The 12,632-nt window shown below is 42.6% G+C and overlaps 1 protein-coding gene across 2 annotated transcripts in view; it reads left to right on the forward strand.

Moving 5' to 3' along the window:
• The first annotated feature begins 935 nt into the window (after positions 1–935).
• The window catches only part of VRK3 (VRK serine/threonine kinase 3), a 51,083-nt gene continuing 39,386 nt past the window's right edge, over positions 936–12,632 (forward strand). For both annotated transcript variants that reach the window (XM_075281808.1, XM_075281809.1), the window contains exons 1-2: positions 936–1,002; positions 7,391–7,527. In XM_075281808.1, coding sequence (XP_075137909.1) covers positions 7,392–7,527 — 136 coding nt within the window. In that variant the 5' untranslated portion in view covers positions 936–1,002; position 7,391. The remainder of the gene's footprint in view (positions 1,003–7,390; positions 7,528–12,632) is intronic.

Genomic DNA, 12,632 nt, shown 5'->3' on the forward strand with positions numbered 1-12,632 from the left:
ACAGCGGATTTCGTGTCAAAAACCTCCCCTTACAATGGTGGTCTATGCAGACCGCCAGGCTTCTTTTTTCCGCTAGCGGCGGGCTGCCGCTAGCGGAGAAAAGAAGCGACCTGCCCTATCTTCAAACGGAAGCTGCGCGGGTTGAGCCGACAGCGGAGAGGAAAGCCGCGACCGCGATGGTCGCGGAAGGCGGGTTTTGACCAGAGAGAGATCTCTCTTGGTGTCAAAACCTGCGCGGGCAGTTCACGTGTGAACTAGCCCTAATAAAGAAAGGATCTATTATTATTATTATTATTTATTTATATAGCACCATTAATTCCATGGTGCTTTACATTTGGGCCCTAATACAAAACTCCTACAGGAACAGAAAAGTACGGTGGCCTACACAATGAAAGCTTGAAACTGTATCATCATTTCTTACCACTAGATATCGCTGGAGGATCACATATCACACCCCGAGTCATTTACCCGTGTACTGTCACAAGATGGCACTAGAGAGGCAAGACAATGTTTAAAAAAAAAAAAAACAAAAAAAAAACACCACTTCCTATTCAAGCTCTTGGATTTCCTGTTTATGCTCTGATAAAATTTTACTACTAGGATACTCTGCTGTGCGACCCAGGGATGGCGCTGCTTCTTCTCTACAGATGCTGCACCTTACATTATAGTGTAGGAGAACATCTGCTTCAATCACAAATGAAATGTCTACACACACACAATGCGACATTTAGCGAGCGGGCTGCCTCACGTGGCTAGCCACAAATATTCATGTGGGAGTCAAAGCGCTGCAAATAACACCGAGCCACACTGCTATAAGCCTCTGCAGATTCTCTGCTCGCATGTACTTGTATTTGCTGATGGGTACCAGCAGGGGGGGCTGTGTGTTCTGTGTTGTAGCTTACACATACTGTAGTTTCATTTTCTCACACTCAGATCACGTGCTTGACCCTCGCGTCTTGTGTTTTGCTTGGTGACTGTGCTGGGGAGTTGAGGATTTACGAGGTACAGTGTTGTACGGACGTGTGTATACTCTACATGTTATTGCGGCCTGTGCTTGTGTCTAGAGTTCTAGAGTGTTCTGTCATATTTGTGGTGTTTTATTGTAATTCCACCTTGAAGTAAATTGTACATCATGACGCTATTACGGTGCTAGCTGACTGTAGCGTCACTGTCCTCGTGTGACGTGGCCGCTTCACTTCAGGTACCGATCGGGTCTGTGTAGCACTTTACTGTACTGCCTTCTCTCGGTGTTCAAACTAGCTATCCACTCTGTACAATGTCAGCCACTTCCTCATTGTGTCTCCTTCCTCGTTTGTGCACCTATTCACTCAAGTTTTGCTTTACCCATACCTCATTGCTCCTCTTCATTATAGTATAGCGTACCTCATTGCTCCTCTTCATTATAGTATAGCGTACCTCATTGCTCCTCTTCATTATAGTATAGCGTACCTCAGTGCACCTCTTCATTATAGTATAGCTTACCTCAGTGCACCTCTTCATTATAGTATAGCGTACCTCATTGCACCTCTTCATTATAGTATAGTGTACCTCAGTGCACCTCTTCATTATAGTATAGCGTACCTCATTGCTCCTCTTCATTATAGTATAGCGAACCTCAGTGCACCTCTTCATTATAGTATAGCGTACCTCATTGCACCTCTTCATTATAGTATAGTGTACCTCATTGCTCCTCTTCATTATAGTATAGCGTACCTCATTGCTCCTCTTCATTATAGTATAGCTTACCTCAGTGCACCTCTTCATTATAGTATAGCGTACCTCATTGCACCTCTTCATTATAGTATAGTGTACCTCAGTGCACCTCTTCATTATAGTATAGCGTACCTCATAGCACCTCTTCATTATAGTATAGCGTACCTCATTGCACCTCTTCATTATAGTATAGTGTACCTCATTGCACCTCTTCATTATAGTATAGCGTACCTCATTGCTCCTCTTCATTATAGTATAGCGTACCTCATTGCACCTCTTCATTATAGTATAGTGTACCTCAGTGCACCTCTTCATTATAGTATAGCGTACCTCATAGCACCTCTTCATTATAGTATAGCGAACCTCAGTGCACCTCTTCATTATAGTATAGCGTACCTCATAGCACCTCTTCATTATAGTATAGCGTACCTCATTGCACCTCTTCATTATAGTATAGTGTACCTCAGTGCACCTCTTCACTATAGTATAGCGTACCTCAGTGCACCTCTTCATTATAGTATAGCTTACCTCAGTGCACCTCTTCACTATAGTATAGCGAACCTCAGTGCACCTCTTCATTATAGTATAGCGTACATCATAGCACCTCTTCATTATAGTATAGTGTACCTCATTGCACCTCTTCATTATAGTATAGTGTACCTCAGTGCACCTCTTCATTATAGTATAGCTTACCTCATTGCACCTCTTCATTATAGTATAGCGTACCTCAGTGCACCTCTTCATTATAGTATAGCGTACCTCATTGCACCTCTTCATTATAGTATGATGTACCTCAGTGCACCTCTTCATTATAGTATAGCGTACCTCAGTGCACCTCTTCACTATAGTATAGCTTACCTCAGTGCACCTCTTCATTATAGTATAGCGTACCTCATTGCACCTCTTCATTATAGTATAGTGTACCTCAGTGCACCTCTTCATTATAGTATAGCGTAGCTCAGTGCACCTCTTCATTATAGTATAGCGTACCTTAGTGCACCTCTTCATTATAGTATAGCGTACCTCATTGCTCCTCTTCATCATTATAGTATAGCGTACCTCATTGCACCTCTTCATTATAGTATAGCGTACCTCAGTGCACCTCTTCATTATAGTATAGCGTACCTCAGTGCACCTCTTCATTATAGTATAGCGTACCTCATTGCTCCTCTTCATTATAGTATAGCGTACCTCATTGCACCTCTTCATTATAGTATAGCGTACCTCATTGCTCCTCTTCATTATAGTATAGCGTACCTCAGTGCATCTCTTCATTATAGTATAGCGTAGCTCAGTGCACTTCTTCATTATAGTATAGCTTACCTCAGTGTATCTCTTCATTATAGTATAGCTTACCTCAGTGCACCTCTTCATTATAGTATAGCGTACCTCATTGCACCTCTTCATTATAGTATAGTGTACCTCAGTGCACCTCTTCATTATAGTATAGCGTACCTCATAGCACCTCTTCATTATAGTATAGCGAACCTCAGTGCACCTCTTCATTATAGTATAGCGTACCTCATAGCACCTCTTCATTATAGTATAGCGTACCTCATTGCACCTCTTCATTATAGTATAGTGTACCTCAGTGCACCTCTTCACTATAGTATAGCGTACCTCAGTGCACCTCTTCATTATAGTATAGCTTACCTCAGTGCACCTCTTCACTATAGTATAGCGAACCTCAGTGCACCTCTTCATTATAGTATAGCGTACCTCATAGCACCTCTTCATTATAGTATAGTGTACCTCATTGCACCTCTTCATTATAGTATAGTGTACCTCAGTGCACCTCTTCATTATAGTATAGCTTACCTCATTGCACCTCTTCATTATAGTATAGCGTACCTCAGTGCACCTCTTCATTATAGTATAGCGTACCTCATTGCACCTCTTCATTATAGTATGATGTACCTCAGTGCACCTCTTCATTATAGTATAGTGTACCTCAGTGCACCTCTTCACTATAGTATAGCTTACCTCAGTGCACCTCTTCATTATAGTATAGCGTACCTCATTGCACCTCTTCATTATAGTATAGTGTACCTCAGTGCACCTCTTCATTATAGTATAGCGTAGCTCAGTGCACCTCTTCATTATAGTATAGCGTACCTTAGTGCACCTCTTCATTATAGTATAGCGTACCTCATTGCTCCTCTTCATTATAGTATAGCGTACCTCATTGCTCCTCTTCATTATAGTATAGCGTACCTCATTGCACCTCTTCATTATAGTATAGCGTACCTCATTGCTCCTCTTCATTATAGTATAGCGTACCTCAGTGCATCTCTTCATTATAGTATAGCGTAGCTCAGTGCACTTCTTCATTATAGTATAGCGTACCTCATTGCTCCTCTTCATCATTATAGTATAGCGTACCTCAGTGCACCTCTTCATTATAGTATGGCGTACCTCATGGAGCTAGACTGTCAGGAATGCCCTTCTGAGAGTGAACTGAGTTTGTTGCCGTTATAACGGCAAGGATATCTCCAGCCTGAAGGCATATAGCAGGGAAGTCGACAGTGTGCTGATTTCAGTGTAGTGTCTGCTTTCTAGCGGTATATAAGACTGCATGTGCCCGAGGATATGTAAGGTTCTCTTTAAACATCACATTTACCTCCATTAAACAGAACACCATAATACACGCTATTTAGCTGTCTGTGTTTGTCTTAGCAGGTTCTTATATCAAATGTATAAATTTGGACTTAAATTTGGTGATATTACATCAATACTATTTTCCTCTCAAAAGGCATGTAAGCTTTTTTTTTTCTTGTTTTTTTTCTTTTTTTTTTTTTTTTTAAGATTTCAACTGTTGATGCTCCAGCTCCTGGGGCGGGCTAATCCACAGATTCACAGTGTTTACAGTGATGAAGCCTTGTTACCTCTTGAGATTAAAGCATTTTTTCTCCAGATGAAGGGTGTTGTCCCCTTGTCTTTTGAAGGGATTTTACATGGAACAGCTTTACACATGTTTCTTGTGTGTAGTCCATTTACATATACAGGTTTATCATACCTTCCCTTAAGCACCTCTTCTCCAGTCTAAACAGATTTAACTCCTTCAATCTCTCCTCATAACTGAGGTCCTCCTTTCCCCTTATCAGTTTTATCTAGGATATATTTTCTATGAACTAGTGTCCAGAACTAAAATGTATATTCCAGATGGGGCCGCATCAGTGATTTATAAAGTGGTAATATTACATCCCTGAACAGAGCCAAAAGAGACGATAGCGAGCACTACACATTGAGCTATTCATCCTAAGTGTATTGAGTGTATAATGGAGTACCTAGCTGACACAACAGATAGTGAAGGTCTCGATCCTGGGGCACGCTTTAATCACTGGCCCATACATCGGGAGATAAAGAAGTACATCAGCCTCACTTGCATCCAGGCTTCCAAATTTCTTTATTAAAGCATATAAAAACAAGCATAGCTGGGTACACCAGAATCCGTGGAGCAGAACCTATTAAAGAGGACCTTTCATCAGATTGGGCACATGCAGTTTTATATACTGCTGGAAAGCTGACAGTGTGCTGAATTCAGCGCACTGTCAGCTTTCCCGATCTGTGCCCGGTGTAAAGCGCTATCGGTCCTGGGACCGTAGCGCTTTAGTGTCAGAAGGGCGTTTCTGACAGTTAGCCAGGAACGTCCGCCTGCCTCGCGGCGCCTATCGCGATGTGCTATGGAGTGGGGAGGAACGCTGTCTAGCAGTATATAAAACTGCATGTGCCCGATCTGATGAAAAGTCCTCTTTAAAGCATGGAAATATTTGCAGTTGCAGATGGTCAAAGCTCCTCTTTGTTTACTTTGATACCTCGATCAATATCAATTGCATCATCAACAAGGAGTAGGGGGACTCATTTTGTACCACCAGTTAAATATTTATCTTGCGTAATATGTTCCACAACTCTATGGTAGTGGTTGCACCACTGAGATTATTGCATTGTTTCTTCTGTATAAGTACTGTATATACTCGAGTATAAGCTGAGTTTTTCAGCACAGTTTTTGTGCTGAAAAAGTGCTCCTCGGCTTATATTCGGGTCATTACGGTAATTTTCTGCTAGCAGGCCAGGATAGCAGACCCCGCCCCCCCACCGCTCCATCACACGCCAGGTGACGTAGCCACGTAAACTCAGGCCCGCACCCGGCATGTCTGCTTCCTGCCCTGCTAGCAGAAGTACCGTAAGTACTTCTGCAGATTTTAATGTACAGCATCGCCGCGCTCTTGGCAGGAGCGTGGCGATGCTGTGGGCCCCGGCACCCGCCGCGGTGTCTGGATGCCAGGTCCGGATGCCGGGTCCGGATGCCGGGCTGTAAACGTAATGGCGCCGCTCTGCAGAGCGGTCGCCATAGAAACCAGCACCTCCGCTGTAATGCTTACAGCAGAGATGCTGAAGCTTATGCCTGCGATCTCTGATTGTAGGCATAAACTGTGGCATCTCTGCTGTAAGCGTTACAGCGGAGGTGCCCTCCGGAGATGTCCTCCCCCCCTCCTAGTTCAAAATTAGCCCCCGGGGCCGGTGCCCACCGGCCCCATACCTTTAAAGTTGCAGGCCGGCTCCTGCGCAGCGAGCTCGCAGTAGCCGACCTGTTCCGACGACAGCCGGGAGCCTAATGAAGGCTCACAGGCCTGTCATCGCTATATTACTATTACGGCTGGTCTATGACCAGCCGTAATAGTAATGTAGAGAATCTCCCATAGACGGCAATACACTTGTATTGCCGTCTATGGAACTTGCAATCAAATGACTGCAGGTTCAAGTCCCCCAGGGGGGCTAAAAAAAGTTTTAAAAAAATATAATAAAAAATAAATAAAAGTTTACAGCGGGTTCACACCAGCACCTGATCTCTGTTATGCAGGTTTCCGTTTTCTGTCAACAGAAGACAGAAACCGACATTCAGTGTCTGTGGGTGAGACGTTTTCTGCTGCCCATGGCGAAACCGTTTTGTTTTTTACTGGACACAAAGTCCTGCATGTCCGACTAAAAAAAAAACAAAAAACGGTTTCAATGCGGAGAGCAGAAGACGCTCACCGGCGGACACTTTTCAAACCCATGAATGTTTCTCAGGCAGGAAACGGAAACCTGCATAACTGAGATTGGGCGCTGGTGTGAACCTTCCCTCAAAGTAGAAAATGACTGTGAAACACATACACATTAGGTATCCCTGTGTCTGACAGTGCCCGGTCTACTGAATATAGGGGATCTGCAGTGCTTCTATTCCGTCGGGAAGGGGTTAATAGGAGCACTGCAGATACCCTATATTCAGCCAGGCTGAATTCCAAGTGGGGGTAAAAAACCCAGTCCTCAAGCTCAGGGAAGGGGCAGACAGACAACCAAAACACCCCCTCCCCTTTCCCAGCACTTACTGCACCCAAGAACTCGGCCATTTTAATTTTTGAAATTTTCCAGTAGCTGCTGCATTTCCCCCTAGGCTTATACTCGAGTCAATAAGTTTTCCCAGTTTTTTGTGGTAAAATTAGGGGGGTCGGCTTATATTCGGGTCGGCTTATACTCGAGTACATACGGTAACTGCAACATAACTGGCTATGGCAGCATTACTATACAAGGAAAAACTTTAAACATTCTGAAGATATATCGGGGTCCTGGCAGTTTTTAGTGGTTCATATCTATACTTTTTTCAGAGTTGATATATTTTCATTTTCTTTATTTGCAGAATGATTATACATTTTTGCCCTCGATGTGGAAAGAAAGCGGAAGATGAGTTCAACTATTGTCCGTATTGTGGAATAAAATTTCCTAAGGAAGCTATAGAGTCTGTGACTGGTACAGACAGTGAACATTCTCAACCAGGTATGCTGTATGTATGTAATAATCTCTTCAGGGAGCTGCCACATTCCAGAACGTGGCTGCCAGTGCTTTCACTTAACCCCTTCCCGCCGATGGCACTTTTTGACTTCCTGACCAAGCTCGATTTTTCAAAACTGACGTTTCACTTTATGTGGCAATAACTTTGGAATGCTTTAACTTACCAAAGTGATTTTGAGACAGTTTTTTCGTAACACATTGTACTTCATGTTAGTAGTAAATTTTGGTTGATATGTTTTGTGTTTTAACCCCTTAAGGACCAGGCCATTTTTTGGTTTCGCATTTTCGTTTTTCCCTCCTCACATTTCAAGAGCCATAACTTTTTTATTTTTCAGTTCACAGAGTCACATGATGGCTTATTGTTTGCGGGACAAATTGTACTTTGTAATGGCACCATTCAATATGCTGTGCAATGTACTGGGAAGCTGGAAAAAAATTCAGAATGAGGTGCAATTGGAGAAAAAATGCATTTGCGCCATTTTCTTATGGGTTTAATTTTTACAGCGTTCACTGTTTGGTACGAATGACATGTTACCTGTGTTCTACGTGTCAGTACGAACGCGTTTATACCAAATTTATATAGTATTTGAAATGTTTTGATACTTTAAAAAAAATTATAAACTTTGCAAAATAGAAAAAAAAATTTGTGTCATCATGTTCTAACACCTGTAACTTTTTCATATTTCCATGTATGGAGCTGGTTGTGGTGTCTTTTTATGCGGGACAAGATGACGTTTCTATTGATACCATTTGGGGAAAGATCTGATGATTTGATCACTTTTTATTCAATTTTTTATAGGAGGCAAAGTGTTGAAAAAAACGCTTTTTGGGTGCATGCACACTACGTAACGCCGGGCGTGTATGAGAGCCGTACACGCCGGCGTTACAGCAGACTGCCGAACACTTCCCATTCACTTCAATGGGAGCGCTCGTAACAGCGGCGTTTACGAGCGCTCCCATTGAAGTGAATGGGAAGTGTTTGGCAGTCTGCCGTAATGCCGGCGTGTACGGCTCTCATACACGCCCGGCGTTACGTAGTGTGCATGCACCCTTTGGCTGTTTTTATTTTTTTTGCCGCTACGTTGTTCGCAGTACGGGATAAATGTTTTAATATTCTAATAGTTCGGGCATTTTGGAGCGCGGGGATACCTAATATGTTTATGTTTAATGTTCTTTATTTACTTTTATAGCTAATCTAGGGAAAGGGGGGTGATTTGAACTTTTATTTTTTATTTTTTTAATACTTTTAAAAACTTTTTTTTTTCTTGTTATACATTTATGATCAGACCCCTTAGGTACCTTGAAACCTAGGGGGTCTGATCGCTCATACTATTCACTGCAATACTACAGTATTGCAGTGAATAGGAAAATCGCAGCACTTCTATTAGACGATGCCTCTGGCATCGTCTAATAGATCTAGTGCAGAGACAAGCCTGGAAGCCTTCAATAGGCTTCCGGCTGTCATAGCAACCGATCACCGCCCTCATGTGACGTTCAGGAGGGCGGCGATCGGCGAAACATGGCGGCGCCCGTGCCGCCGGCACCGTTTACACACTGCGGTCACGTTTGACCGCAGTGTGTAAAGGGTTAACAGCAGCGATCGGCTCGGGCACCGACCGCTGCTGTTAGTGGCAGGTCCTGGCTGTATGATACAGCCGGCATTTGCCCTGTATGGAGTGAGCTCAGCGTGTGAGCTCGCTCCATACATCCCCATGCGACCCATGACGTACAGTTACGTCAAGGGTCGCTAAGGGGTTAATTATGACAAAATAGGAAATTTGGTGGAAATTTTGAAAAATATGCATATAAAGTTTGAAATGATGTGCATTGCATACAGATAGTCAGCCCGCCAAAATTATATCATAAATCTCATGTCCCAGATCTCTGCGTTATGTCGGCATCAAACTTTAGTCGCCATTTTATTTTTTACGGACATTAGAAGGTTTACAAGTGAAACAACAATATTCAAAATTTTCAAGAAATTTCCAAAACTCATTTTTTAAGGGACTAATCCAGTTATGAAGGGGTTTTGAAAGACCCTTGTATTAAACCCCCCCATAAAGCAACCCATTTTCAAAACTGCACCCCTTAAATAAGCCAAAACAACATATACCTAGTATTTTAACCCTATAAGTGCTTAACAGGAATTAATACAAAATGGAAGTGAAATTTTCAAATTTGATTTTATTTTACTAATATTTTCGTTTAGCCCTAGAATTTGCACATTCACAAGGGGTTAAAGGAGAAAACTCATTATTATGCAAGTTCTCCCGACTACCATAGTACCCCACTTGTGGGTGTAAACTAATATATGGACGCACACCGAGACGCAGGAGGGAAGGCACGCCAAAGAGCTTTTAGAGGGCAGATCTGGCTGTGATCAGTTTCAGGAACCATGTCGCATTTACAAAGCCCTTGAGGTGTCAAAACAGTGGAAACCTCTAGAAAGTGACCCCATTTTGAAAACCGCACCCCTCAAAGAATTCATCAAGTGATGTAGTGAGCATTAGTAACCCCGAAGTGAATATGTAAGCTGTGCAGAGTAAATTGGGTACACCAAATCCTATTCTATTTTCCCACTAGCTCCTATGACACTGACGGGGAAGAGGGGCATTCTGGGCGATCAGCGCTGCTGTATTATCTCTCATAAGCTCTAAATATGGGGTGTCCCCTGAAAACGCTCGCACCGCTTACACATTTCCTTCTAGTCGCAGCCACTTACGTCCTAATGATTTGGCGACTTTTAGGGTTTTTGTCTTCATATTGTACAAGCTAGATTTTTATTTTCTGGCAATGTGGCCATATGAGGGCTTGATGGTTGCGGTATTAGATGTACTTTTCAATGCCACCATTTTGGGGTGCTTGTAACTTATTGACTACATTTTATTTATTTTATTAACTATTTCTGGGTGTGATGTAAAAGTAAACCTCAATTCTGGCATTGCTTTTTAGCATTTATTTTTTTTCCTGTGCAGCGTACAGCATAAGTAACATGTTACCTTTATTCTGCGGGTCGGTACGGTTATGGCGATACCTCATTTATATTATTTTTTAATGCGTTGCTATTTGTGCAGAATAAAATTCAATTTAGGGAAAAAAAATCAATTATTTTTGCATCGCTATCTTCTGAAAGGCATACCATTTTTATTTTTCGGTAGACAGAGCTGGTTGAGGGCTTATTTTTTGCGGGATGACCGGCGTGTGATGGAGTAGTGGGGGGGGGGGGGGGGGCAGGGTCTGCGTTCCTGGCCTGCTAGCAGAAAATTACCGTAATGACTCTAGTATAAGCCGAGGGGCACTTTTTCAGCACAAAAACTGTGCTGAAAAACTCGGCTTATACTCGAGTATACTGCCAGGTAACTGCCAGGTCTCTATGACATTCTGAGGGATGTGATGTGTGGAGCTGGATGATTAATCGAAACATTTCTGAAACCGAACATTTAAAAAGGATAACTGATGTGATTGTTCATGTTGGTTATTTCGTTTTGGTTATACCAATATTTGCAAGGTTCAACCTGCATTTTTGTTTGGACTAAACAAGTCTGAATTTGAACTACTATTAGACTGTGAGCTCACTTCAGACCTCAGAGTATTAATATACTCTTACTATACTATTATTATATTATACGATACTATATTATAGTATTATAGCAGAGGCCCGTGGAAGATGAGCAAACATAAAAAACAGTGTTACCCTCCTCTCCTGGGCCCAGCGTGACCCTCTGCTCTCTTCGCTGCTTCTGATTGACGCCAGGAACTGCTGAGACCCCAAAGTATAATAGCATTTCCAGTTCGGCCTTGTTGACAAAAGCAACAGAATAGTTAACAGCCACAGTACTATTGTCGTTCACAGCTTTTAGCAGTGGGTACAGGCTGTATAATAAAGCTGGCTCTCAACTAGGTCTGGGCAATTAATCAATAAATAACCATAACCGATCCCAGACTATAGTAAGGAGAAGTCCAGGAGAGGAGATTGTTTTTTTATTTTCAATGTTACTCACCTCTCCTTGGCTCTGGCGCAACTCCCTCTTCTGGTCTTCTTATTGACGTCTGTGATTGGGCCTCTGTGGTTACGTGGGTCACGCAGTGTCACAACACTTATGCCTATGCCCTCAGTTATCCTTGACCCTGAGAGAAAAAGGAGCCATACTGAGCTCAGGAAAGTTGAGTAATACTGGGTTTTTTTTTTTTTACGTTTGATCACCTCCCCAGGGCCTCCAATTATAATACTCTTCAGCCCCCAGAGTATTATGATGTTTTTGCTTCAGACGTGTTTCCATATACAGTGGGGGTAGGTCATGTGATCAGCAGACTTTGTGGACTAAAGTCAGATTTTCTATACAAGTCTGTGAGAATGCTGACGTGCATTCATGTCCCTCATCCTCTGTCATGACTGACTTGCTGATTCACACAAGTCTATCTGAGCATCGATGTGTGTCCCATAAACACACAGCTCCATAGCATATATTTAACTATTCCTGATCAAGCAATACCACTAAAACACTAACTTGTCAGTGGTATTATATTTCGGTCAGATTTATTTTCATAGGGTTGTGCTCCTACTAGACATAGCAGCAGGATGAGACTAAATGGACCTGCTCCACTCAGAGGCACTGTCAGAAACAGGGGCCTTTGTGGTCACCTGTTCAGCAAATGTGAGTGACTATGGATGGCCAAATTCAAAGACTAAGTGCTAGCAATGAAGGCTCCACACCACACAAGAGTTTGGTATAAGAACTTCTCTCTTAGCCTCAGCAGTTCCCCCAAAGAGAGAGAGCTTTATTACACGTGCAGGTTTTTATATGCACATACGGGAAGTAAACAAACAGTAAGTTCTATCGGGAGTCTGATTGATTGGTCGAGGTATCCTGTGATGTACCTTCTTGTGATGTCACTTTCTGTGGGTGTGCCAGGTCCTTTCATGCTCTCATGGGAAACCCTGTATAATCTCCTTGTGTCCACATGTTCAGGCCTACACCTGAGCACAGTATAGAGGCCATCTTGTCATGATGTCTGGTACACTGTCAAAAGCCAATAACACAATCTTCACAATCCCATGAGTGTATTACAGTAAACAGTATACATATGGG

Source organism: Leptodactylus fuscus, chromosome 7 (genome assembly GCF_031893055.1).
Source record: "Leptodactylus fuscus isolate aLepFus1 chromosome 7, aLepFus1.hap2, whole genome shotgun sequence".
In the NCBI taxonomy this organism is placed as follows: domain Eukaryota; kingdom Metazoa; phylum Chordata; class Amphibia; order Anura; family Leptodactylidae; genus Leptodactylus; species Leptodactylus fuscus.